The sequence below is a fragment of the Diadema setosum genome, chromosome 1 (assembly GCF_964275005.1).
Source record: "Diadema setosum chromosome 1, eeDiaSeto1, whole genome shotgun sequence".
Classification (NCBI taxonomy): Eukaryota; Metazoa; Echinodermata; class Echinoidea; order Diadematoida; family Diadematidae; genus Diadema; species Diadema setosum.
The window spans coordinates 23,335,323-23,363,156 of NC_092685.1; the positions used below are offsets into that span (position 1 = coordinate 23,335,323).

The following is a 27,834-nucleotide window of genomic DNA, read 5'->3' on the forward strand; positions in this document are numbered from 1 at the left end:
ATGCACACAACACTCGCATAGACAAAAGACTACCCGGACCGGCCCCCTACACAATACGTACCAGGTGCGCTCAAAGGTTCACCCGAACGACTTTCAAGGCTGAAAGTAGATGTTCCAACTAGTTTGTAACATCATGAACATAATAACAGCGACATCAGACAGAAAACAAAACGTCGGTTTGATGTACAGCACTCGTAGATCCCAAAGAGAAAAAAAAAAGCACATTTAGATCAATGTAAACTATAACTTCTCGAGTGACTTGTCGAAAGAACACGGTGTCTCTATGAGGTGCAATGGAAGCACACAGGCCAGGAGTCTCGCAGCATGGCGCCCGAAAGTACTTCGTTCTGGCCGCGGCCTTCTTCGTTCTCCTGCTCGTTGCTGGATTCCTCAAAGGCATGGGAGTCTTCATCCTGGAATGGCAGCAGTACTTCGACGTTGATGCTACCACTGCGAGCGGCATCACTGTTGGCATTTCCTTCGTTTTACCTTTCACGTGTAAGTATAAACACGAGGAGATTGTATTGTGTATTATACTGCTTCGAGTTATAATTTTGAATGAACTTGGGCATGTTATGATTTTGCTTCTCTGCTGCAAAACTCACTTTGGTTTAAAGAGCTAGCTAGCACACAAATTCATTTAAAATTACCATGTCGCCTAACACAGTTCCATTACGACTGCAGAACCTGTCGATTTTTACATAAGAAATGTGTGAAATAACGCTATATTATTATGATAACATGATTTCAGAGTGGGTAATGACGAAAATGCCAAATATTACCCAAAAACGTACACCAGGAGTACTGTAGTTTCACAGCATTCCTGGTCGTGGTTAACGACATGTTTTATAGTCGATTACATCGATTACAATATATCGGACCACATAGCAGCAGCAGTATCCGTTGCAAGAGAATGAATTGCATTTTGCTCAGCTGGTTAGCTGCATGCGATTCAATACTTCTGTTAGAGTACATTTTGTTACCAAAGTTGCGGGAAGGGAACGCTGATCTTCCTATCCACATCTGAACGGGAATGGCGCTTCAGAAATAAAAGTCCGGCGCACCCGACTTTTATCGTTTCACACTTATGATCTCAAAATACTCCAAAACGATCGGGCTCATATATTATCCTTGCAAAGCCCGTTGGCCATCAGTCAAGTTTCTCTTTTATTCGAAGCCGGCGAATTCTAAATGGTGGAAGAGATTTATGTTTTAAGAGAGATCTTGAGATTTATGTTTTAGCTCATTTTAATTTTTTTTTTTTAAAGATGGTTTCTTTTTCTTTGTTTTCAGATGTATTAACTTCGTTTTAGGACACGCTGTTGCTCGTTTGTGTGTTTCGCGACGATATGCATTAATGCATCATTGATTATACTCATACCATACAAAATTGTTGCATGTTCGGTTTTATAGACCGACCCACTACTACTGCGGTGTCCCATTCGGGCGGTATCTTTTTTGACAAAATATTTATAAAAAAAAAACAACAACAACAACAACAACAACAACAACAATTTTTTGTCATTAACAGTCAGCAGTCATATTCATGTAGACTCCTACTTGATTCTAGTTAGATACCAATCACAGAACCAACTCTGTTGCACTTGGAAATCAAAAGATCGCTTTTAATCAAACACTTGACTTATTGTCGAGGTTTACTGTAGTCCTACATCTATGCGATCTGCATAAACTCTGTGACGCTTGAATTCTTGTGGATCTAAGCGCATTGAAGAGGATATTAAGCTTTAAAAGCATCGTCTTAACTAGCGGTGATCACATACATATGCAGTATAAGCAATTAGCCTACCAAATGAGACGGACTGGATCCCAATCTGAGTTTGGCTTCCTTTCCACAAACTATGTGATGCATAGATGTAAACCTTCCAAAAATGAAACACTGTACAGAAGTGTGGTGTGGTGCGTATATTGATTATGTTTACTTCCATCCATTTGGTCTTGCTTTCCAGCACCTATGGCCGGCGCGCTAACACATCGTTTTGGATGCCGGTGCATCGCCATTACTGGGGGCCTCATAACAGTAGTCACCATGCTCATAGCGTCTTTTATGTCCAGTACTGGAGTTCTTCTTCTCCTCCTTTGTATAAGTGGTAAGTCTAGCCTTAATGATTTCACATCCCCGGCCACGGTTTAGCAGGAAAATGTTATTTAGCTCTTGGATCACAAAAAGGAGCGTAACATGACCAGAGACTTCAACTCTCCCGCTTTGAGGCCATTTTCTCGATTTTTCCGCTCTCCCGCTTGAGTTTGAATTTCTTCCTTTCTAGATTTGTGTCTCCCGCTGAAGGTGTACTTTTCGACTTAAAATTTAGCTCTCTCTCCCGCCCACCTTAAATTTGTCATAAATGTGTTCAAAAGAGTTTTCGACCGTTTAAACACGATCAACGCAATTGTCACAACTGACCTCAAGATCTGATAAGATCTGATTATAGATCACCACGAATACCCCACGATTAGCTGCTAACGGCCAGTCGTAGCATGCGTAGTGGATTGCAGACAGTGGGAACACAGCATAATGTTGGAGATGGAGAAAATATAGCCTTAAACTTAAAATTGAAAGGATTGCGAAGAGATCTGTTTTCATAATGTATTATAACTCAGACAGTCGAAACTACGCTAGAATTTTGTTCAGTTTCGAAGGCGACAGTCGGGACACGTGGTGTATATTGACCAATCTTTGCCCCCCCCCCCCCCCCCGTATAGTGCCATGTTTGATTAATATTCGAACTCTGACGACTATTTTGTTCAAACGTTGACTAACTTGCAACGTGAAATTCAGTCACGAACTTGGTTACCTCTACGCCATTATACCAATGCGTATACAAGAAAGCTGACAATGGATAGCAGTATGATATCAAAAAGGTGTGATTCTTCTTTAAATCTTTATCCGGCATTCCAATGTTGCGTCCAGTGCTAGCAACATGTTTCCCTGACAGCCTTTAAACTCTCTCTGATTTTTGTGATTCTCCCGCAGGATTTGGACAGAGTCTTGCCTTCTCTCCATGCATTGTTATCATCGGCTACTTCTTCGACCGCCATCTGTCTTTCGCCAGTGGCTTCGTAATGTCCGGAATTGGAGCGGGGATTCCAGTGATGGCACCACTGACCCAGTGGTTGTGCGGCTTATACGGCTGGAGAGGCGCCTTTCTGGCATTATCCGCTCTCTTTTCCAACGTGATCGTTTGTGGCATGATATTTGTACCGACGCCTGCCGAGTTGGCGGCTATTGGTAGACGACGAGCTGAACTTTCGACGAGTGCGCGGACGAGTGGACGCGATGTGAGTCCTTGTGAGCGAGGAGGCGGCGACGATGCTCGCGCAACCTTCATAGTAGGTGGCAGTACCCTGAAACACGAGGAGCATACTCTAACAGACCGGCCGACAACGTCCCGCGACTCTAATAGTGGAAATCTGCAAGTCATGAATGCCACATCAGCTCTGACGCGCATTTGCAATGTAATCAAGTCAGTAGGTCTTTTTTTAAACCTTCGCCTGATTTGGACAAACATGCGGATGGGCTGCATGTGCGTAACTGCCACTTTTACGGCATTGGGCTATTATTCAACACTATTGTATATCCCATCGCGTGCTTTTTATGACCTTGGACTACCGAAGCAGACTGCTTCGCTCATCATGTCAACAGTTGGCATCAGCAGCATGGTTGGCCGTGCTGTTCATGGACCGCTGATAGACAATGGTTTTGTATCGGTCTTCACACTGGCGCCATTTGCCTTAGTCTTCAGCTCAGCCAGCTCACTGCTAAATCCCTTTGCAAACACAATCGTCTTCCAGGAAATTCTCGCCGTGACCTTTGGCTTTGGCACTGGGGTGTTCAACGGGTTGCTTCCAATTTACTGTAGGAAGATAGTGGGCTCAGACCTTGTAGCCAGTGGCTACGGACTGTTTTGCACGTTCTGCAGTTTTGGGCATCTCATCGGAGCGTTCCTGCTTGGTAACGTCGTAGCATCCTAACTGTAATTTTTAAGACTATGAATGTTATAAAATATAGAATATATATGTATATATATATATATATATATCGGACACGATATCTAGCTGTTAACGACGGCCATCAATTCAGGACTAACAGCTAAGGTTAATTTCGATCGTAGTTTTGTTCCAGAAGCGACCTATCCCTTCAGCAGTGGCTTGGTAGAACGTTAGAAGTAAAGTACGTGATGATTGAATCGTGTCCAAGCAATAGTATTGAACCGCATGAAGCTAAAGGCTACCGCACACTATGCAACTTACGGTCGCACAACTGACCGACTTTGGATCGGAAATAAATCACAAGAGCCTCGGAATGAACACGCATGTTTATTTCAGATCCAAAGGCGGTCAGTCGTGCAACTGAAAGTCGTGTAGTGTGCGGTGGCCTTAAGCTGCGCCAGCTGCCTGAGATTCACTCTAGCGCCTCGATAGTTACTGCTATACAAGGGATCGACATAAGCGATGGTCCGGGGCCACTAAAACTTGATGTGGGGCCACTAAATTTTAAAAATGGTAATCTTTTGATCTTATGATTTATTGGGCAACTAAAATTCGAACATCAAAGTGGATTTTCACGTTGCTTTTATTTCGGGCCTCTTCATTTCTTCCTCGGGCAACCAAAATTTCAGAATTAAAGATTTTAGTGGCCCGAAAGGCCCTCAAACGAAAAAAGATAGTGTCAAGCCCTACCTATATTATGGCCCGATACATAGTAATCGATGTAATCGAATATCAAACATTCAATTACGAACCAACCACAATCGGGTATTCTCTATATAGAATTAAAAAATACTTGTAATGTACCTTTTTGAGTAATATTTTACATTTTCGTCATAACCAAACTGAAATCATGTTATCACAGCATTATTTCACACATTGCGTATGCATATATTTCAAGTTAAGAGTGAAATTCAATGGTTTCTACAGGCTTACGAGAACTGTGTTTTGCCTTTAAATTAGTGTTACACTATGCACAAACAATGAATTTAATGTCTCCCTCTACTGAACTTTGGCCCCATTTTATCAAAAAAAAAAAGTTGATGTGATAACTCTTGCTGGAATAGCAATAATAATTGTCATGGCAATGACAAGAACCCAGCTTCCTGATTGGCTGTTGCTATGAGAAGTTACCATTCCAGCAAGAGTTGCTATACATCCTAACATCTTTTATGAAATGGAGCCAAGATATTAAATTTGCTATGACACATACCCATTCGGTGATTAAGTGTGTATACGTGTGTTCTTGATGCATTTTCCCTCAAACTTGCTCTATTTTTTCAATGACTGGCTTTCAGGTGCCCTCTACGATTCCACGGGGGATTATTCAGCGTCCTTCTTTGTTGCTGGGTCCTCCACTTTCGTCGGTGTTGTTGTGACTGGGATCATGGCCTTCTTTCCTCCCCGAACGCCCCCACGCGGTCAGTTGGAAGAAGTCGGTTGTGACGAAGAACTAGCGAATCTGCGCGATTTGGAACACCGGGTTCTTAAAGAGGAAATCCATTCCCAAATTGAGTAAACTCAAAGAGGAGAGAGAGAGAGAAAAAAAAAATTCCCAACAGAACGTCTCAAAAATGACAAATAAATGGGATAAGAAATAAGGAAAATATGACATTTTGAAATTTCACATTTTTAAAAAAAAACATTGCTTGATCTGTCTTTATGAATATTCAAAAGAGTGAGTTGATGATGTCATACCCTTATCGCATCCTATTAAGTTTATTAAGAAGAAAAGAAACATTGTAGACAACACTCTTGCGTTCTGTGAACTATTTTGTTATTTGAGTGTAAAGTTTATTTCCAAGTTCAACAATAACATTAAAAAAAAACTGACTGTGACTTGCCACAAGGCATTTCAATGAAAATTCATTATGCAGTAACCACCCCACAGAATAGGTTCACCGACCTGACATATCCAATCTCAACTTGTATTGCTAATCTATGCTCATGCATTTGAACTGCTGTTTGTCCACATTCTATGCTGTTATGACATCTCTATAGCATTACGAGCACCTGCTCACATTTAAATGTACTTGTTTTGTCCGACTACTGTACTCGCCTGGCATGCCTGAATTGACCGCACAGCTCTCCGAGTCGACATACTTATTAGTAGTCAGATGTTATTTTGGCGCCCTTGTAGCGCTACCTTGTCATATTGTTCGTTAATAGTGATCTCCCTGATCATGTACATTAATGGTTGAATGAGTTTCTTTCAACAGCCATGCATTATCTGATGTCCATACAACGGCGGTACAGACTCTGTCTGAACTATTTTTACACTGGTTCCGTTCCTTTTGACTTTCTTTTTCCTATATTGTTTAACAAAAATATACCAAAAGGTGTATATAATATAATTTGATATCTTCTACAAACTCGTCATTAGAGTAAACGCCATGATTATGTATTATGTTACTCTTCTGCCATTTGCTTCTGCCATTTGCTTCTGTGTATTTTTGCTTCGGAAGCCCACAGAGACACTTGATTTGTTCTTGTTATTGTGTTGTGTGTGTTGTATGTCACTCTCTGTTAATGCCTCTGTACATTCTCACTTACCTTATTATGCTTTTTCTCGTTTCACGTTCTTCTTCTCCGCAGCGATCTTCTGCTTATCGTGATTTTGACGTCGTTTATGCTTATAGATTACTCCAGTGTATTGCCTCTTTCTGGCGACTGGTCATTTTCTTGTACCATCCTCCTATCTACTGTATCCTAGTTTTGCTGATATCACAGACTTTTGTAATCTCGTCTCGTTTTTTTAATTATGGCTAATTTTCTTAATGCTCCTTTTAATTCCGTATCGAATGATGATTTTTTTTTTTTATTGTTTAGGAACACCAGTTTAGACTCTGACCCTGTTAGCGGGCTAACCAGCACACGACCCACCCCTTATGATGATTTTGTTACCGAAAGCCTGAATACAGCAGCTAGTGAATTGCCTCATGATTTTAGTAATGATCTCACTCAAAATATGTTGTGCAATATTATATTACAGTGAATCAATAGAAAGATATGATTCACAACTTCTCTGAGGATACGTTTTCTTTATTACACTTAAATATAAGGAGTTTGAATAAACATTTTGATGATTTAAAGTTTTTATTAGAATCTGATGAAAGTCAGTCGCTATCGGTTATCGGATTAAGTGAGACATGGTTAACTTCCAATGCAGGAAATTCTTTTGCAATCGATGGTTACGACTTATTTGTTAATAATAGGCCTGATAAGAATGGTGGGGGTGTTGCATTGTACATATCATGGCCTGATAAGAATGGTGGGGGTGTTGCATTGTACATATCATGTTGATTTGAAACTATTGTCCATGAAGGTATTTCTAGAATGGACAACGGACAATGCTGTTGAATCTTTGTTCATAGAAATTCTCATCCCAGGATGTAAAAATCTCATGGTAGGCATTATATACAGACCTCCTAACTCAAACGCCAATGATTTTTTAACGTATTACTCAGATTTGGCAAATTCACATGTTTTCCGAAATAAGGATTGCTTTTTGCTCGGCGATTTTAATATTGATTTGCTGAAGTCTGAGCATGATAATATCTCTAGTGATTTTCTTCACACACTTCTATCCTCATCCTTTCTCCCGCTTATCTCCAAACCGACGCGTATTACAGATCGTTCTGCCACCCTTATTGACAACTTTTTTTGTAATATCTTACCCCTCCCCGATTCTTTCATAATTCTTTCAGATACGACTGATCATTTTCCAATAATGACTTATTTTACTCTTAAAACATCACCTAATATAGGTATTCCCGGCCAATTTCGCACTTTTGTCAGTCCATTTGATAAAAGGTTCATTCAATTTAGCAAAAATCCTCGTCACTGCATTCTGTCATTCAAAATTGCAACTTGTTCGTTCAATTTAGCGTTTCGGTCAATGGAATTCGCACATGTGTCTTTCGAATTCGTAAAATGGGCATTCAAATTGGCATGTGCTCTTCAGTCATTCAAATTCGCCAGCACTGGCGGAAAATGGTATTTCAGTCATTCAATTTCGTGTATGGGCAGTCAAATTCTAAACATGTTCATTCAAAGTGGCGTAATGTTTCTGTTTTGAAAAGGTGAGAACCGTGATTTATACGTATTTAAATGTGACTTTTTGCTTCATCCACACACTGTTAAGTATATAGTAAAGGTAACCTTGACCATAAATAACGCAAGTTTGTTGTTCTGTAACGCCCCTCTTCTTTCATACATGTTATCAGAACTATACATGCACCAGTACCGTAGATTCACTTCACTTTCTTATGTCTAGTCATGGCAGCACGAGTTAGATACAGGCGTATCTCTCAAGAAGACAGGGAAAGAATCATAGCAGCATTTGAGGGTAATAACCTTGACAAATTGATGGCTAGAGCTGATCTAAAAACTTTATTCCTAATGATGATTAACGCAATATAGCACCCACCAAATAAAAATAATGAAACCTGTAGATGAAAAGAAATAATCACGATGTAAATTGAAACCTCCTTCTCCCAATTAATGTTAGAACAAACTTAAGATCAATGTATGTGAATGAAATAATGCTATCGAACATTATAAACACATACACATAATTTGAAAGTACTGTTGCAATAAAGATGATATCAGAATAAAGAATGAATACGAAAATGTGAAATGTTATGATGCTTTCAAACAATACCTATGATGAATGAAAATGAAAAAAAAAAATCCTGAACGTGTCTGCTAAATTGACTGCAGTAAATGCGAAATTGGATGCCCAAGAATGAATTCGAATGAACGAGCGCAGCGTATACGTGATCACGTGACTATATCATGCAAATTGAATGAACGATTTTCGAAATGGTGCTTGTCTTACGAATTTGAACTAAAAAAGTGCTGATTCGAATGATGTTAAAGCTAATTTGAATGCTCCAAAATGAATTTGAATGAAAAGATTATAACAATGAAATACCGAACATGCCATCTAGGCTAAATTGTGCTAAATTGAATGCAGCAATTAGGAATTGGACTGAAAAAAGTGCGAAATTGGCCGGGAAAACCTATATTAAACCTTTGTCATCTCCTTTGTTTAGTCGTAGAGTTTCACCCGAAAAGTTAGCTAGTTTTGATGTGGCTCTCGAGAATGCTGACTGGTCAGGAGTGTTTGGCAGCGATGACATCAATATATCTTTTCATAATTTCATGGAAATATTTATTCACCATTTAGATGATGTAATTCCAAAACAAAAAAATAGAACAGACTATAAAAAAAAAAACACCCAGGTTATCTTGGATCTCAAAATCAATCCTTCGTTCCATAAATAGGAAAAATCGTTTGTATTATAAGTATAAGTTGGAAAAAACTGAGCGATCGAAAAATAGATATACATCATACAAAAATACTTTGACAATGATTTTACGTTCTGAAAAGAAAAGATATTACTTCAAGCAATTTTCGAGATATAGGTTTGATATGAAAAATACTTGGAAAATTCTGAAACAGGCCATGAATGTTCCGAGTAAACACTCTGACATTGACAAAATTAAAGTGAATGATGAATTGATTAATGATTCTCTTCATATTGCAAATATCTTTAATTCCTATTTTTCAAAAATAGGCGAAAATTATGCTAAAACTATTCCTGCAGCAGAAACTCATTTTACTGAATTCTTAGGCCAGCGCCACTCTGATTCCATATTTTTTACACCAACTAATAGATTTGAAATTATTGATATAGTTTCTTGTTTTGAGAACAAACGAAGTTCTGGTTATGATGAGATAGATAATTTTATACTTAAGGGTGTTATTTCCTCGATTGCTGATCCACTTGTTCATATATTTAATTTGTCAATCCTCAACGGTGTGTTTCCGGATAAAATGAAATTGGCTAAAGTAATACCAATATTTAAGAAAGGTGATAAACTTGTAGTCAGTAATTATCGCCCAATTTCATTATTGTCCTCACTGTCTAAGGTCTTAGAAAAACTTATTTATAAGAGAATGAGCAATTTTTTTGAAGGTACATGAAGTTTTTACGAACTCTCAGTTTGGTTTTCGTGAGAAACATAGTACTTCGCATGCTCTTTTATATTTCGTTGATAGAGTAGTTCATGCCATTGATAATCATTCTCATTTAGTTAGTATTTTCTTGGACTTCTCCAAGGCCTTTGACACCATCAATCATGACATTTTACTTTATAAATTATCGCATTATGGAGTACGTGGGAAGGCCTTGGAGTGGTTCAAGAGTTATTTGTTCAATAGAAAACAATTTGTTACAATTAAAAACAATGATTCAGTTATCAGAGAAGTTAAATGTGGCGTCCCACAGGGAAGTCTTTTACGGCCGTTATTGTTCATTATTTATATCAGTGATTTTTGTCGTGTATCTGATGATCTCTCTTTTATTCATTTTGCAGATGATACAAACGTATTTTTTGCCCATAATGATATTGATTTTCTTGTTCACAAAATTAACATTGAACTGAATAAAGTGACAAATTGGGTCAGAGCTAATAAGTTATCACTTAATGCTCAAAAAACGAAATATATGATTTTCAGCAATACTGTTGATAGTTTAAACACAAATATAGTTTTAGATGATACTCATCTACAAAGAGTATCAAATATTAAATTCTTGGGGGTCATTATAGATGATAAACTTTCCTGGAAATCACATGTTGATAATACTTGTAATATGATATCGCGTAATACAGGTGTTATTAATAGATTGAAATTTCATATTCCACAAAAAACATTACTTATGTTATATTCGTCGTTAATATTGCCGCATTTGAATTATGGAGTTTTAGTTTGGGGCAACACGCATCAGAATTTACTTGAAAGAGTGTCCCTCTTGCAAAAGAAAGCCCTCCGCATTATCTGCCATTCCCCTGTACGTTCTCATACAAACACGTTGTTTGCCTCTAATAAGCTCTTAAAAATTAAAGATTTATTTTTGTATAATTTAGGCCAATTTATGTACCAGTATTGTAACAATTTGCTTCCATCTATTTTTGATTCCATGTTCCTAAAAAACCAATCATTTCATGAATATCCCACTAGGCGTTCCAATGAATTTCATTTACCCCTCTTACGCACGATCCTTGCTAAAAATACACTTATTTATATCGGCCCAAATTATTGGAACTCTCTGAATCATGATATAAAAAACGCCCCATCCATGCATTCTTTCAAGAGGAGACTAAAGTTCTTTCTATTGCAGTCGTATGACTATGCAGGACACAACTAGCCATTTGGCCTTCTTTCTCATGTACAGACTTACTCACTTTTTCCTCTTTGAAGAATAAATTGTAATCTTTTGGATGTCTGCTGCCATCTACGCTTTCGCCAAAAGAGTCAAAGACATGAATGTCTGTCCTATTCCTGTTCTCACGTCCCTTCATTTCCTTGCTTTTCTCCTTTCAGACGCTACAATATCACTTTTTTTTCCTCCACAACTATCATCTGTTTCTCTTGACACGCTTCTGTCGAAGATCGCTGTCTCTGTTGTGCATTTTCGTTTGCTATTTTGTCTTCTATTTGTTAATCGTTTCCATTCCGTTTTGTCCCGTACAGCCTTTTCTTCAGTAGTTGTTTTGTTGTCTAGTCTTGTTTCATGTTTGTTCGCATCTGTTAGTCTTGTCCATCCCGTTTTGTCCCGTACAGCCTTTTCTCCAGCAGTTGTTTTGTTGTCTAGTCTTGTTCCATGTTGTTCACGTCTATGATAGTAAGTGTATTTATCTGTGAATCTAATTCTCAGTGGGCTTCCAGACTTCTTCCTCTTTTTTTTCTCCTTTTGTATTTATGATGCTTCAATTAATCTTTCCATTGATGTTATTATTCCAGAGGGGCCCACATTCTACAAGCTCTGTCTTTTTAGTGGGTCTCTCCATTTTTCGCACTTTAAGCAAAGTTATACAATATCATGTACTTTATTTTGATCACTTCTGTTTTTTTTTAATACAATATATAATTACTATAAGGTCCTCATCAATTGTTTTACATTCTCTTCGATACATAATGTTCTGTTTACCTTATTCTCTGTTGTCAAAAGAAGTGTAACTTATATGTTTTGTCGAAAAATGAAATAAACTTTGAATTGAATACCCTCACAATACTTCATGTACGTTATTTAAGAAAATCGGAAATTTTGGTATTTTTAGCTCGTACAGGTAAAAGCATACTTCCATACCAAAATATATCAGTTAACATCTGTTTCGTTTTTAATTTTTGGATGGATTTTAAGGCATGTTTTATATCAATACAGCTGAAATACCAGATTTTTGTCATTTCTGTATAAAATGAATAAGAAATTGCGAGAGCAGAACACCATCAACTTGCTGATGTGAAAATTCATTCAAGAAGTGTTTTCTAAGGGAAAAAAAAATGACATTTCATAAATGCGATAACTTCCTTATTTCTTATCCGATTTTTATCATTCTTGCACTGTTTTGCAGGGATTTTTTTTCTTTTTCTTTATGAAATTAATAAAGTTTTAAGGTGGATTTATTTTTCAAAGAATCAACACTGCATGAGGCATCCAAGAACACACATACAATGTACCTATCTGCCTTGCTTGCAAGAAGACACCATCACACCTAATAGAGCGGTTAAGCCCTCAAAATCACGGGAATTGTGCAACATTTGACTAAAGCATGAAACTTTCACCAGTGTTAGTACATACCATAAGATTTATTCTAAGATCGGGAGGTAAGTCTGACTTGACCTCTGATGACCTCCAGAGGTCAATGAACTTTAGATACCAGAATGTTGATGTTTGGAGACATTTGTGAATGATACATGTGGTTATGATGCACTAAACATGCATTTATACTACAGATACAGAGAAATCATTTTCAGATTCAACAGAGCACTGACAGGTTTTTACCTTTGACCTCTGATGACCTCCAGAGGTCAGTGAACTTTGAATATCAGAATATCGATGTTTTGAGACATTTGTGAATGATATATGTGGTTATGATGTACTAAACATGCATCTATACTTAATGGAAACCATTTTCTAATTCAATAAAGCATTGACAGGTTTTTACCTTTGACCTTTGATGACCTTTGGAGGTCAATGACCTCAAAATATCATAATATTGATCTGTGATGTCATTGGTTATTGGTAAACATTGTTAAGATGTACAAAACAAGCATATCTGTCTTACAATGAAATTGTCTTCATATTCTAAAGAGCAGACAGGTTTCTACCTTTGACCTCTAATGACCTTGAGAGGTCAATGACCTTAGAATATCAGAATATTAAACTATGACATCATTAGTGGGTGATAAACTTGGTAAAGATCTACAAAACAAGCATATCTGTTTTACAATGACATTGTCTTCATATTCCAATGCACACAGACGAGATTCTGCCTTTTACCTCTGATGATCTCGAGAGGTCAATGACCTCAAAATATCAGAATAGTTTGGCATCATTAATGGTGAACATGATGATGTTCTAGAGAGCACTCGTAGGCGATACTTATTTACGAGCCATTACCTTTCACCTATGAAAATCACACAAGGTCAAAGACCTCTAATGAAATGTGAAGATATTGATATTGATATTACGATAGTTAATAGTAAATTGTTTATAATGCAGGGCTTACAAACCATGCATTCCTGTTACCAAAAAAGTGGCTACTCATTCCGCTGAACTTTTCAGCTAATTATCTAAGTCGGGTATGTGCACAGATCAAGGGGTGTCGATCTGTTTTCATGTGGGGATGGGGGACTTGGAAAATATGTGTACTGTAAGCATAAGTCCATGGTGCAAAGAAGTGGAGCGTAGGAAGAGGTGGATGGTGTGGGTGGGATTTTTGCAGTTTTAGACCTGAAATCAGTGATTTAGTGCAGCTCTTGTTTAACGTGTGCGTCATCACTTATATGGAAGTTGATGGGGTGTGGGCGCATCTCACCCAACCCCCCCCCCCCTCCGTTTTTGAATTCTTAATCTGATACATACGTTTTGGGGAACATTTGGAAAATTATGGAATGCCAAAGTGTACCAAGTCTATATGAATGGGAACCAGTAAGGGCAGCGTTGGTGAGGGTAGGGTATTCCACTCCCATTCGAGAGAGCTCTGGTGTTTTGAGAAATGAGATTAACGATCTGGCACACATACCCTTTTTGAAGCCATTTATGGAGGGAGACCCGGTAATCGAAGGAAGGATGTAGGTGGAGGTATCCCCTCCCTCATTATGGAGCTTTTGCATTATTTTTGTTTGCAATTCAATGATCTCTCGCCACTCTTGGTTGAACTTCCATTTTGGAAAAAAAAAAAAATGTCCATCCCCAAATGTGTAGCCATAATCAAAGCGTGGAGGGGAGGTTGATATAGCGAGAGGAGGGTATGAAAGGGACTGTCCCCCAACCCTTCCCATGCGAGGGAGCCTTTGCATTAAGAAAAAAAAAATCTCGTATACACATTTATGATGGAATATTTGGGAAATTATCAGTAAAAGGAGTGTACTGAATCTAAGGGTAGAAACCGAGGAGGGAAGGGTGAATTGAAAGAGGATACCCTACCCCCTCCAACAAGAGGGATTTTCTTTAATTTGTTGGAACTGAAATTAAAGATCTAGTACATACTTTTTGATGATATAGAAACAAAAATAGTTAATCTCAAAAGCACTAAGTGCATATCGAAGGGGACCTATAGCGGAAGACAGTACAGGGGAGGTGGTATGCAAAGGAAATTTTGCCTTTTAATATGGTGCATACTATAGGTGAAATGTTAAGACAATTTATTTTCTGTCAAAAAAGTGAAAAAAAAAAATCTGCATCTCAGGAAATACTTGTAGGAAAAGTTTTATGTCCCCACCACTCCCCCTCCCATATTTTCTCGGGAGGCGGAACAAATGCCTCTTGCCCTCTAAGATGAACACTCGTGCATAATATATAAGAAAGCCTTTTCATCTTTACAATTCAAATTAGAATATCTCTTAAAAACATTTTTCATAGAATTAGGGAAATTATCAATCAACAAAGTACGTTATATCTGTGGAAGGAACCAAGCAGAGAGAATGAGTATATTGGAAGGAGATATCCCCTCTCATAGAAGAGAGATTTTGCATTTCAGAATTAAATTTCAACAATCTGATGCACACTTAAAGTGAAAAACTTGGGCAGTTTTCTGTCTAAAAAAAGCAACAAAAAAAATTCAACAAAACAAAACAAAACAATACAAAACAAATCCCACATCTCACAATTTATTGGGGTGGGGGTCAACTATCCCTGCCATCACCCCACTCCTCCAAACTGATGCCCCGGTATGTGCATGTGTTTTATTCCACTTGTTGAAAAGAAGAGAGAATTGTAAGAAACAATATTGTTCAGTGGTCGCTATCCCTGTTTATCAATAAGGTGATTTCCTTCACCTGTATACCTTAAGATGATGTAGGCCTGGTATTTGCTTTGCACATTATTACATATATATATTTTTTTAGTATACTCGTTTATATTTTGATGTGAAAGTTGTTTACTTTTCCATTATTATATTTGTACACGTAGAATAAATAATCCAAGACTGAAAATGAAACTGATACATTACTTAATGATTGACATAATGCACATATTGTGTATTTCTATAGCAATAAAAGTGAGCAACTAAAAATGCGTATACTCATTTCACATGAACATTAGCGAGTATCCTCTGACCTCTGGAGGATATTGAAAGATATGCATCGAAATGTAAGAATATTGATGTCTTGTCTCATTGGTTTGTAATGGCCAGCGCTTTATGAAATAATATACCAGGAAAAAAATGCATTCTGTGTATGTGTCCGAAATTGTATGCAGAGTATTCCACACACTGTTCAATTTTGACTTCCATCTAGGACATTGAGAGGTTTTTTTGTTTTGTTTTTCTCTCAACTACACTGTAGTATCAAAATCCATTGAAAAAACACGATGGTGGCTGGGTCTAACACGTTATCATTCTTTTGTGTTGGAGATCCATGCCGGATAGTCAAAACAAACATAAAAAAGATATCTCAGACCTAATTGTTATAACAAAGCATCATAATATTATCCTCATAGACCTAACCAACCCTCTATGCCCAGACAATGTACACCACCCTAGGGACTTACTCGGAGCTTTAGAATATCCTTTGCCAACAGAGACAGTCCAACCTTTGCAGTGCCAACTAAGATCTACCATGGAACTGATTGGTACTGGTTCGGCATCATTGACAGCAGATCTCTTTTCCTCTTCTCTTTCTTCTACTTCTTCCTCTTCTTCTTAATACAATGTATTTAATACAATGTATTTTGCCGTGGAGCCTTTTCTTAATTGGCTAAAAAAGGTCTCCAAAGAGTTATAAGCAGCAAGTGACCTTTCGTTGTCCTGAGAGGTCAAAGTTGGATAATGCACAGGGTAATGACCAATGTTCCATGGAATGACAAGATTGTTCTATTATAGCATAATGCTAACAGCATAATGCATGATTGTACATCGGGTATAAGTTGACCATTGACTATACAGAAAATATCAATACATTGTATTCTGATATTTTGAGGTCATTGACCTGTCACCTTCCTCAGAGTTCAAAGGTAGAGATACATGAGTAATTTCTCTTGCTCTGTGGAATAGCAAAACAATTCAGTTGTAATACTGTTTATGACATGTTAACCCTATTCTAACGGGGGGGGGGGGGGTCAAATTGACCCCCCCCCCCCGACGTTTCGCGCCACGATTTCGCAACGCGCAAAGATTTTGCCGCGTCGTTTCAGGACTTTTTTTTTATTGAAGTCTCCCGCATATTTTTGAGACCAAATTTGCGACGTCCAGGTACACCGTTCTGAAGTTACGTAATGTTTTGCATACATGCATGTCAACCCCAAAACAGCTCAAATTCATGATATCGTGTGCAAATCCAATGCAAATTGTGTTTTTTGGTTAAATTGATATAAATAAGATTATTTCAACTTTTAACCATTGATATTAATCAATTCTAGTGTAGATAAACCTGAAAAAAGTGCCTGCAACAAATTTTGGCAAAAAACATTAGAAAACTAAAGGTCGAAAAAACAATAGAATACATAAGAAATTAACAAAACAATAGAAAACAAAAGAAATTGATTCTGTTTGTGCTATTTTTTACACGAAAATTGTTTCATGTGTCTTGAGGAATTATGACACAAAAATTTAGCAATCCTCCAGTCTTTTTAATGGAGTTATAGGTGAAAACATAATTTCATGCACAAATTTGCGTAATTAATTTATTAAAAAAAGAAAGGCAATATTTTTCCATTGTATGACCATGTAATCTTGTAGTTGACATCCAGCTCTATCTTCAGGCAAAATTTCGCGGCGATCGCGTGATCGGTGGCCGAGATCTGAAGGGGGGTCAAATTGACCCCCCCCCCTAAAAACTTGGTCTCAGATAGCCCAGTTAGAATAGGGTTAATCATGTTTATCATCAACCAATTGCACCAAATATCAATGTTCTGATGTTTTGAGGTCATTGACCTCATCATAGGTCATCTTAGGTCATCAGAGGTCAAAGGTAGAAACCCGACTTAAAAGGCTCTGTGGAAAATTGAGGCAATTCCACTTACAAAAATTAGTTTTAGTACATAATTATCGTGTTTCAGTTACAAGTGACTCTTAAAATATCAATTTTCTAACATTTTGAGGTCATTGGCCCTCTGGAGGTCATCAGAGGTCAAAGGTAGAAACCTGTCAGGGCTCTTTGGAACATGAGAACAATTCTGCTGTAACAAAAATTAGTTTTAGTACACCATTACCGTGTTAACCATTAACTAATAACGCAAAATATCAATTTTCTTGCATTTTGAGGTCATTGACCTCTGGAGGTCATCAGAGGTCAAAGGTAGAAACCTGTCTAGGCTCTGTTGAACATGACTTAGTCAGACAATTTCACTGTGACAAGAATTAAGTTTTATTACGTCATTACTGTGTTTATCATTAACCAATGACACAAAATATAAAATTTCTTTCATTTTGAGGTCATTTTGAGGTCATTGACCTCTGGAGGTCATCAGAGGTCAATTCAGACTTTGACCTCCCGATCTTAAAATTGATCTTATAGCATGTTCTAACAATGGTGAGAGTTTCATGCTTTAGTCAAATTTTGCACAATTCTTCGGCTTATCTGCTCTACTATAATGAAATATCCCTAATATCGACTGCTAAAGAGGGAGATGGTAAAACTATTTGCACCGAGGTGATTTCTCAACAGTGCTATGTCCCGAGACGAAGTCGTGGGACATGGCACTGTTGAGAAATCACCGAGGTCAAATAGTTTTACCATGGCCCGAAAGAAAGCAGTCGATATTTGTTTTATATCCCTCTCGAGCATTTTACTAGAGTGATGACAAGGTTCCCTTTTGGAAAAATGTGCAGGTTTAACGTTAGGCCGTGGCAGTGGCAGTGCAGCAGCAGTGCGTGCAGCGCGTAGCGAACGACACCGCTGCGCTGCATGTATAGGCCACCGTGTATTAAATCGTTGCTGATTCCTACGCACGAGCTACACTACACTGTCTACAGCGTGCAAAACTCCGAAATCGATCGAGGAGGTCCAGGACTAGAAGTAGGCCTAAAGGGCCGTTCACATTGGAGCGGTTTTGCGGCAGCGGCAGCGGTTTGCCGCTAAACTCTGCCGCAGCGGCATGCTGTTCACACTGGAGCGGTCTGTCGCGCGTAATACGCAAATCAAATTGTTTCCCTTGGCACCTGCAGTTTACTAGTAATCAATTACATAATATATGCACATTGTATACCGTGAATACATCCCCTGGGTCTGAGAATTAACAAAATCCCTTTTCTAAAATGAAAGATACAATCAAGGGAATCGAGGATTCGTAACATGCAAGAAGACTATTGGGCAATCAGTACTGGAATCTCAGCTTTTCAATTTTTTGCTTAAAGGGATGGTACAGCATTGGTTGAGATGAAAATTGGGCTTGTAACTTTTTGCGAGATACCAAGAAAACACTTATGAAATAGTATAGAGCATACCATTTTAAATTGAATTCAAAGTTTATTTGATGAAAATCGGGTTTGGTATTACTGAAACATCCAAAAACAAAGTAAACAAAGTGATCGTATTAATGTGGGTCCCACACTTTATTAGAATCACTCTGTTTTGGATATCTCAGCCATTTCAAAAGCAATCACCAAATAAACGTTGAATTCCTCATGGAATTACATGCTCTTTCATATTTCATAAGAGGTTTCTCATTATCTTACTAAAATGTTAGAAACCTGAAATTAGGTCTCAACCAAAACTATACGATCCCTTTGAAATACAAACAAAAACAAAACACTTTCAACACGGACTGTTCAATGAAACTGCAAAATATTCCTTGTGTTACTGATACTTGTATGCATGCAGAAATGATTGCATCGGACGACTGTCATATATACTGAGACGGCTGTACATAAAAGGTGTACATCTGACAACTCAATATCTCAAAATATGATAGGCGAAGGTGACATTCTATGTGTTTTGGGTTTTTGTTTTTTGTTTTTTTTTAATACCAAATTACTTAGCATCCGACCAAAGTAATATCTTATCTTGCTTCGTGTTGATGTGAATATGACTACATTTTTTTTCTGGTGTCGGCAAAGTAGTCAACCGTATGAAAGATGAGCTCTTAAAAAAAAAAAAAAAAACTAAAAAAAACACAAAAAACATACTTCTTTACTTGTCATTCCAATCTTTACTAATGAGCTCTACGGACTGAATGTAAATGTTTGATTTGGTATCTGTAACAGTTCATGCTCTTTCTGAAAGTGTAGTTACAAAGGTGAGGGGAAGTCACCGTAAAGAATATACTCTGCAAAGGATAAGTTTTAGGTAATATGCCAACCATTCACTCTCCTACTCTCCTACTAGACCTACGTATGTAGAGTATAATGTGGTCCACAACCCGGAACCGGACCAGCAAACTCGCCCACATACTGTACTCCTACCTATGAAAAAAACAAGGGTAACATTTTCACTCTCTACAACATGTGTTTTATATTATGCATGGGGAAGAAATTAATGGCAGTTTTGTGTCCTCTTAGAAAAAACTAGAAATGTCGCTTTGGCGACTGGTATGCCTCCGCCATAATGCATGATTTTCCCAATAGGTCTAGATAGTACATGTGGACACTGTGTGATTACATTTTCACAAAATTGGCAAAATATTGGAATGACAAGTTTGTCACAAATGTGTTGAATGTTCACCTTCCTTGACGTAGGTTTAATTGGATGAATAGGAGAGCATGTATCTAGGGATTTAAGGACTTTAACTTGACTTTGAACCATTCATACATTTAGGCATTGAGTAATTTTCAAGGTACAGGTGTGGAGAAAAAGTGCAATTTCTGAATTGAATAGTAAATTGTTACCATTTTCATCTGGCCCTTGACCCTAAAATTCATGAGATAATTACTTTCAGGTAGAACATGCATAATATGTACTAAGTTTCAAGGTAACTTGAGCCACTTCCGAGATATGGATGAAAAAGTTAGTTCAGCACTTTCAATTGATCTTTGACCTTTTGACCTTTGAGGCAAAAAGAGAAAAAAACAACTTTCCAGAGAATTTCTATTCGGTTACACACGCATACACCAAGTGTAAAAAAATAACCCTGCTGGCATTGCATAAATATGAGGGTAATAGTAAAATTTTGAAGTCTTGCACTTGACCTTTGACCCCTGACCTTTGACCCCATGAACCCTACATTCTCTAGATAATCACTTCCAGTCACTACATGTATATACTATGTTCCATGAAGATACCTTGAACAATTTTCCAAGGTACAGAGAAAAAAAAAGAAGTTTTAATATGTCTACTTGACCTTTTGACCTTTGACCTTTGACCTCATGACCCAAACTTTCACCAGAGAATCTTAATTGGGTAATACATGTATACACTAGTTCCAAGAAAATATCTTCAGGCATTCAATAGATATGGTGGAAATAGTGAAATTTTATGTATTTGACCCTGACCTTTTGACCTTTGACCTTTGACCTCATGACCCAAACTTTCACCAGAGAATCTTAATTGGATAATACATGTATACACTAAGTTTCAAGAAAATATCTTCAGCCATTCAATAGATATGGTGGAAATAGTGAAATTTTATGTATTTGATTCTGACCTTTTGACCTTTGACCTTTGACCTCATGACCCAAACTTTTACCAGAGAATCTTAATTAGGTAATACATGTATACACTAAGTTTCGAGAAAATATCTTCAGGCATTCAATAGATATGGTGGAAATAGTGAAATTTTATGTATTTGACCTTGACCTTTTGACCTTTGACCTTGAGTATGTGCACACAAAAGTTGATAGGCACAACTTCACCCCCTAATACACATACATGCCAAGTTTTATTAGGATACCTCAACAGGTTTCGATAGTTACCTTGTCCACAAAATTCATTACGGACGGATGGAAGGACGGACGGACGGAAGGACGGACGGACGGACGGACGGACGGAAGGACGGACGGACGGACGGACAACCCGAAAACATAATGCCTCCGGCACCACTTCGTGGCGGAGGCATAAAAAAAAAAAAAAAAAACGAAAACCAAACACACACACACACACACACACACAGACACACACAATCTCACTTTGGATTTCAAATTCATATATCTGTATTTAAACCATCAAATTTACACTTTCAGAACTCTGGATAGAATTTTAACAGACAGTCGATTTCCAAGTGAACCACACAACTGTTGGGTAGAGTGATTATCAAAAGCCAACTGAGGTCGGATTAATTTAAAGCAAGTTTTGTGGAATTGCACTCAATCATTTCTTCAATTAATTTAACCACCAAATGAAAACATTAGTTAACAGGTCCTTTAACTAACTTATGTTGGTAAAATTAATGACAAACATCAGTCGAAATACACATCAAACAATGCGCATACACTAATACAAACCACACATGGCAAATTTAGCACTTGAGACACTAATTCAGGACAATTGTTACAACATACATTCTCATTGATGTGATCTAATATGGCTGTCTGTTGCAGAAATAAAGTACAATGTATATACATACTGTTAACATTTGCGAAGGGAAGTAACAAATATCATATTCTGTGTTTCAACACAGCTAGCACATTCATATGTAATAAAAGGAAAATTCACAAGATCTGACATTGTATGAGCAACTTTGTAAATCTGAATGGATACACATGAGTTGCCAAAACAATAAAGTAATGGTAATGGATTTTATGAATGATTAAAGTACATGAGGTATGATAATTAACACCAATGTAATTTGTATCTTGGACCTATTTTCTATAAGCATAGATATTCTCATCTCCTACATTTGGAAAAAAAAAATTAATTCAGTGCAAATTCCTAGCAGAAATGCATACTTTACAACATAAAACAAATCAGTTGTTTACATTTCATCTTTCAAACCTCATAAGGACCAATCTTTCTAAGTAATAAACAAAAAGTACTTGTATTACATGTACATGGGTCTAGGGCAATTACCCCCTGGGTAATTACCCCAGACCCTTCCCCTGGCCCTAATCCTAATCCTGAACCTAATCCTAATCCTAACCCTAACCCAAACTCCTAACCCTAGACCTAATCCTAACCCTAATCTTTACTCTTACCTTACCACTATCCAGTATTTAGCCAGGGGGTAATTGCCCGCTGGGGGCAATTGCCCGGATACGCATGTACATACAAATAAATACAAATAAAGGAGAGAATAGGATTGAGAGAAAAGAGCAGTACAGAGTTCATCAAACTAGAATTATCACTGAAGGTGATTAATACCCCTGCCCCTAGTGTTGCTTTATAGTATGTGATGTCATGAGGGCAATGACGTTAATATCAAGTTTGTGCATTTGTCGAATTGGAAACAGAATAATTTTAGTTTACTGTACAATTACAGAGTTGACACTGAGTATAAAACTTACAGCAAATGGAAACATGCTTTCCCACAGCATCACTACACTTAAAGACCATCATACACACCAAATTTGACCTTCATAGCTTGAATGGTTTATTTTGATACAAAAATGAGTGGTTCGGTCTGTATAAGTTTCATCTTGTTTCTCTGCTCTTATGGCTGTAATAAAGTTGTCTGTGACACAGTAATTTTTATGGCAAAGATTTGATTGTGTTGTATTTGCTTCGACTCTATGCCTTTCGCAGGGAGAGCATGTACTGAGTTTGTGTATTCTTAATTATGCAATCTTCACATTTTCGTTGTTACTCAACTGAAAGTATGTTATCACATTGTTATTCCACACGTTTCTTTGCCTGTGTGTCCAGTTTAGATGAAAAACCTACAATTATTTCTGCAGGCATATAGAAATTTTCTTTTTAAGATTGTTGCAAAATACAGTATACTGGTAGGGGTTGGAGCAGATCTTAAGTCATTTTACCTTTCATAGCATAAATGCATTTCTCTCTCTCTCTCTCTCTGCATAAATGCTGGGTCATAATTACTCCTGGAAAAAACAAAGAACCCATTCTTAAATTGTATATAAATGCAATGTATATGTAACGTGTATATGTGTATGTATAATATATATATATAGATATACACATATATTTACTCAGAGAACGCCTCCCTATCGTTCTGTGGAACCAGTTTTTTCATACTGTGTACAATCACTATCAAGACTGTAATCAATACTCGTACAAGTAATTACCTTGGTGTGCATAGCAGCTGTTTCCCGATAAAAGAAAAAAATACAGTAGTACAAATCACTTTTCCTAATAAGACCGATGTCCTATATATAACGCATTATATACTGTATAGGAAAAAACACAACATAACACATGTACACCGATGTTCAAATCAAAGCAAGTGCGCATTTCTTTTAATTTTGATTGAAAATGATAATGCTGCAATGCGATTTCACGAACTTGGTGACAATAAATAAATTTCAACATAATAATACGCAAAAATAGTTCGTTCATGAAAGATAACACATGGTCACGATGAATGGTTATATCACACTCAGTAGATGAAGAACATGATTATGCTCAAAAGATGGGACCGATATATACACTACCGTGCACTGCTGATTTGATTGCTCGAAGTGTTAAATGTAGAATGCTCCGAAGCGAATTTGAATGCTGGAATAGCGGCATTGCGCAATCATCTCCACATCAGTTGGAGTATTTCTTACGGATTTGAATGGTAAACTATTACATTTGATATGACAGATTTCGACTGATGGAAAATTAATTTGAACGGCAAACCAGTCGCGCATGGCTAAAAACCTCGAAAATGAATGATCGCAATATCAATTTGACCAACCTACGAAATAGACCGCAATAACCTATTCATAATAGAGTCACCAAAAGTTCACAATAGTGACGTCTTTGATCAAAATGCTCCTGCGAAATTTCACTCTGGTTCAATATTCAGGATTGTGTGTGTGTGTGTGTGTGTGTGTGTGTACTTCTATGCGTGTCATTTTTTTGTGCGCTGTTTGTTAGGTACGTTCCATTTTCAATCCTGTACATAAATGTGTAATGAATGGAAGTTTTTAGCTATTTCGGCGGTTTCGATGTCCCACATGCGGCAGTGTACACCCGCGTGCTTTAAATAATCGCATCCAGTGTGCTATATTATGCATATTGTAAACATGGACCTACAACATGGTGTAAACAACGTTTCATGCGCCATACTCTTAGCTACAGAAGTTATTACAGTAGCTCCCAGACAGGATCACTGTGAACATTAGCTGTAAAAACAAAACAAAAACAAAACAAAACAAAGCAAACATACAAACAAAAACAAAAAGAGGAAAAAACAAAAAACAAAAAACAAGCATAAATGTATTGTCCGCCTGATCTATGTGGAGCTTAGCAACACTACAGGTACTGCTCATGGAATTGCGGCAGGTCACGCTCTTCTCTACAGCTCTGTAATGACCTTATGCCTCCACGTTTACATTCCACACCCAAGACTGAACTCACAGGTACTCAGAATGTGATGGAGGGTCCCCCTTCCTCCACAAGCAGCACACTTGTTAGGTTCATGGTACCACTTGTTAAGGTTAACAGGAGTAGGCAGAAGGTCATGCCTTGATCGAGCAAGGACAGATATACGTGGAGTGGCTGCATTTAGGCCTATCATAATACAGAGCATGTCAAGTTCCTGGGTTCTACTCTCGTTTAGCCCTCCTCCACTTCTAACTGCATGGGCACACTGCCATCTACCCGACTTAACATCTGGTTGATAATCCAATGACCGGATCGTGACACTCTCGGAGCATCATGAACGATCTAGTCTCTGCCAATAATTACCTCCTGAACCAAGGATTTGAGTGGGATGTTCAGCTTTGTCTGACTGCTATGGAGGGCAACATTAGTCAAGCAACATCCGGTCATCTCTCGATCGTAACCATTGATCTTCCGTTCCTCGGTCTCAACAACCTCATGGACAGTCAACGGCCACATGATGCGTGGTATCAGACTTAAATTGAAGGCACCAGAGGTTTAAGTTTACCTGGGAGACCACAATTTTGTCAACTACCTGCGCAGACCTTTGCAGATCTGCCCCATTGTCTCCTGAATTCTCCCTGTGTCCTTCAACTCCTCAGCATACCACCGATCGACATAAGGCTTATCTTGAATGGATGAGATTACCTCACTACACAACTACACAACAGAACGTGGAAGTCGCTCATCCTGCCTTGATTGAGGACACGGCTTCTAGACTTCTTCGTCTTGAATTCCATTCTACGCCAGTCCAACTGGTCCTAAAGCCTAGCCGAAATATTTCTTTCGGCTTTTGAATTTAGACAGAGAAGTGTGAGGTCGTCCGTGAAGCGCTCAAATCGAAGGCATCTTTTCTGTACCGAGAAAAGTGACACCACGCCCTCAAATCTCAGCCTCTCTGCCGGCCAAACAATCACATCCATTGCATGCAGAAACAATATTGGAGAAACTGCACAACCAATGCGTACGCCAACCTCCAGGCTCGATCTGCTAACCCGTTGTACACTGCTGGGTGGAGAAGTGCAACTTGAAGTCTTATAGTACTGCATCACAAACCTTGTCACCTAGGACGAAATCCATAAGAAGTTCATAGCAAACTAAAGTGCATGTGGAACTGCATGTGGAACGAAGGCATCTTTTCTGCACCGAGAAAAGTGACACCACGCCCTCAAATCTCTGCCTCTCTGCCGGCCAAACAATCACATCCATTGCATGCAGAAACAATATTGGAGAAACTGCACAACCAATGCGTACGCCAACCTCCAGGCTCGATCTGCTAACCCGTTGTACACTGCTGGGTGGAGAAATGCAACTTGAAGTCTTATAGTACTGCATCACAAACCTTGTCACCTAGGACGGAATCCATAAGAAGTTCATAGCAAACTAAAGTGCATGTGGAACTGAGCCGTATGCATTTGCCAAATCAAGCTAGACAACACCAAGATTTCGTCGCAGTCTCTTCGGCTATTGATAGTTTGCCATATCATTCTACAGTGTGTTCGAGGCACCGGGGAAAACCCGGAATACCTACCTTTTGCACAGATGTGCGGACCAATTGGCCAGCCACTTCCAACAACAAAAGAAGAGATCCGAAATGCTTAACATGATTTTACCCTTGACATTGAGCAGATAGGTCGAATTGTCCTAGCGAAGAGGAGTTCTCCTTTGGGATGAACAGTGTACATGCCCTCGGCCTCACACCAGGAACATGGGACGACACCCTGTGTGGAGGTACATTATAATTCATTGCAGACTTCGGGCTGGCTGGATACTTTCGTTTATTAACACTCAACAATGCAAGGTACATATCATTAGTGGCATTGGTAGCATTGTAGGTAAAACAAAAGTTTCTCTATCCTGGGACTGGGCCCTCTCCGTACTGCCATGTCTCGTGACCGAAGTACCGTACAACCTGTGTATTCACTTAATCTTGGTTCTCTATATCTATGGTATCCTTCAATAAACATTCTTTATCTCATCTTATCTCTACACCCTGCCTCCATACAACCTTCAACAAACGCCTCAGGAACTTCCTTGGCCTCCGACACTTCTTGAAAACCTTGTACGGACGGCCACCGGCCCTAGCCTTCATTAGGAACCCCTCGATCGACCTCGGATATCCTACATTCAGCGAGATCGAATGGCTCTCCAGATTCGGTAGGCCTGCATGACCAGACCCGAAATCAGAGGCGTATGGTTATCCCTCCTGTCGCCAGAGTAAGTACTGGACAAGTACTCCTCAAACTCATCTTTGGAGACACTCAACCCAACAGATCTACTCTGGTCAAACAAAGCCTTGGTGAACCTACATGGGTTCTGGAAGAAAGCTCTTCTGGACCTTTGTCTCAGCATCCTGAGCTCGTTTAATAAACCTTTTGGTTTCCCTCTGCCGCCTTCTCGGCTCCTGAACCTGATCCACTGATCCAGCATCAAACCCGTTCATCAAACCCGTTCCACGCACGATCATCAGTCATAAATGGCCACCTAACCCTTTCTTTCTTCACCACACTGTCACTGTCATTTGGGTCCGAATTTACCCTGGTACCTACCTGGGTTATCTCTCGTCTTATCTGGACACCGTTTCTTATCTTCAGCGCAATCCGCCATAGACTGTGGCAGAAGTGATGATGAAGAATTCCACCTGAAGACTCTGACCCTAAGCAAATGTCTATTGTGACAAAAACTTGACACCCATGCTTGTGGAAATTTCCACGAAATCAGAGCGCAAGTGCCAGACAAAAGAATGCACGCACTTGGATTCCGTCAAGTCATAAACAGCGTGTGAACAGCCTGGGCTATACCTATGGTAACAGTAACGAAGAGTCTCGAGTCCCTAATCCCCACATATCTCCTCGAATTTTTGCAGTTTTAACGCCCGCAACTGAAACGTCGCGAAG

The 27,834-nt window shown here is 38.5% G+C and overlaps 1 protein-coding gene across 1 annotated transcript; it reads left to right on the plus strand.

The window, feature by feature from the left end:
* The first annotated feature begins 285 nt into the window (after positions 1-285).
* Positions 286-27,359, plus strand: LOC140246773 (monocarboxylate transporter 13-like). Its single transcript, XM_072326136.1, has 6 exons — positions 286-498; positions 1,968-2,108; positions 2,993-3,970; positions 5,304-5,426; positions 26,567-26,668; positions 27,211-27,359. The coding sequence occupies exons 1-6, from the start codon at positions 294-296 to the stop codon at positions 27,357-27,359; spliced, it is 1,698 nt and encodes a 565-aa protein (XP_072182237.1). The 5' UTR covers positions 286-293.
* Positions 27,360-27,834: the final 475 nt, after the last annotated feature.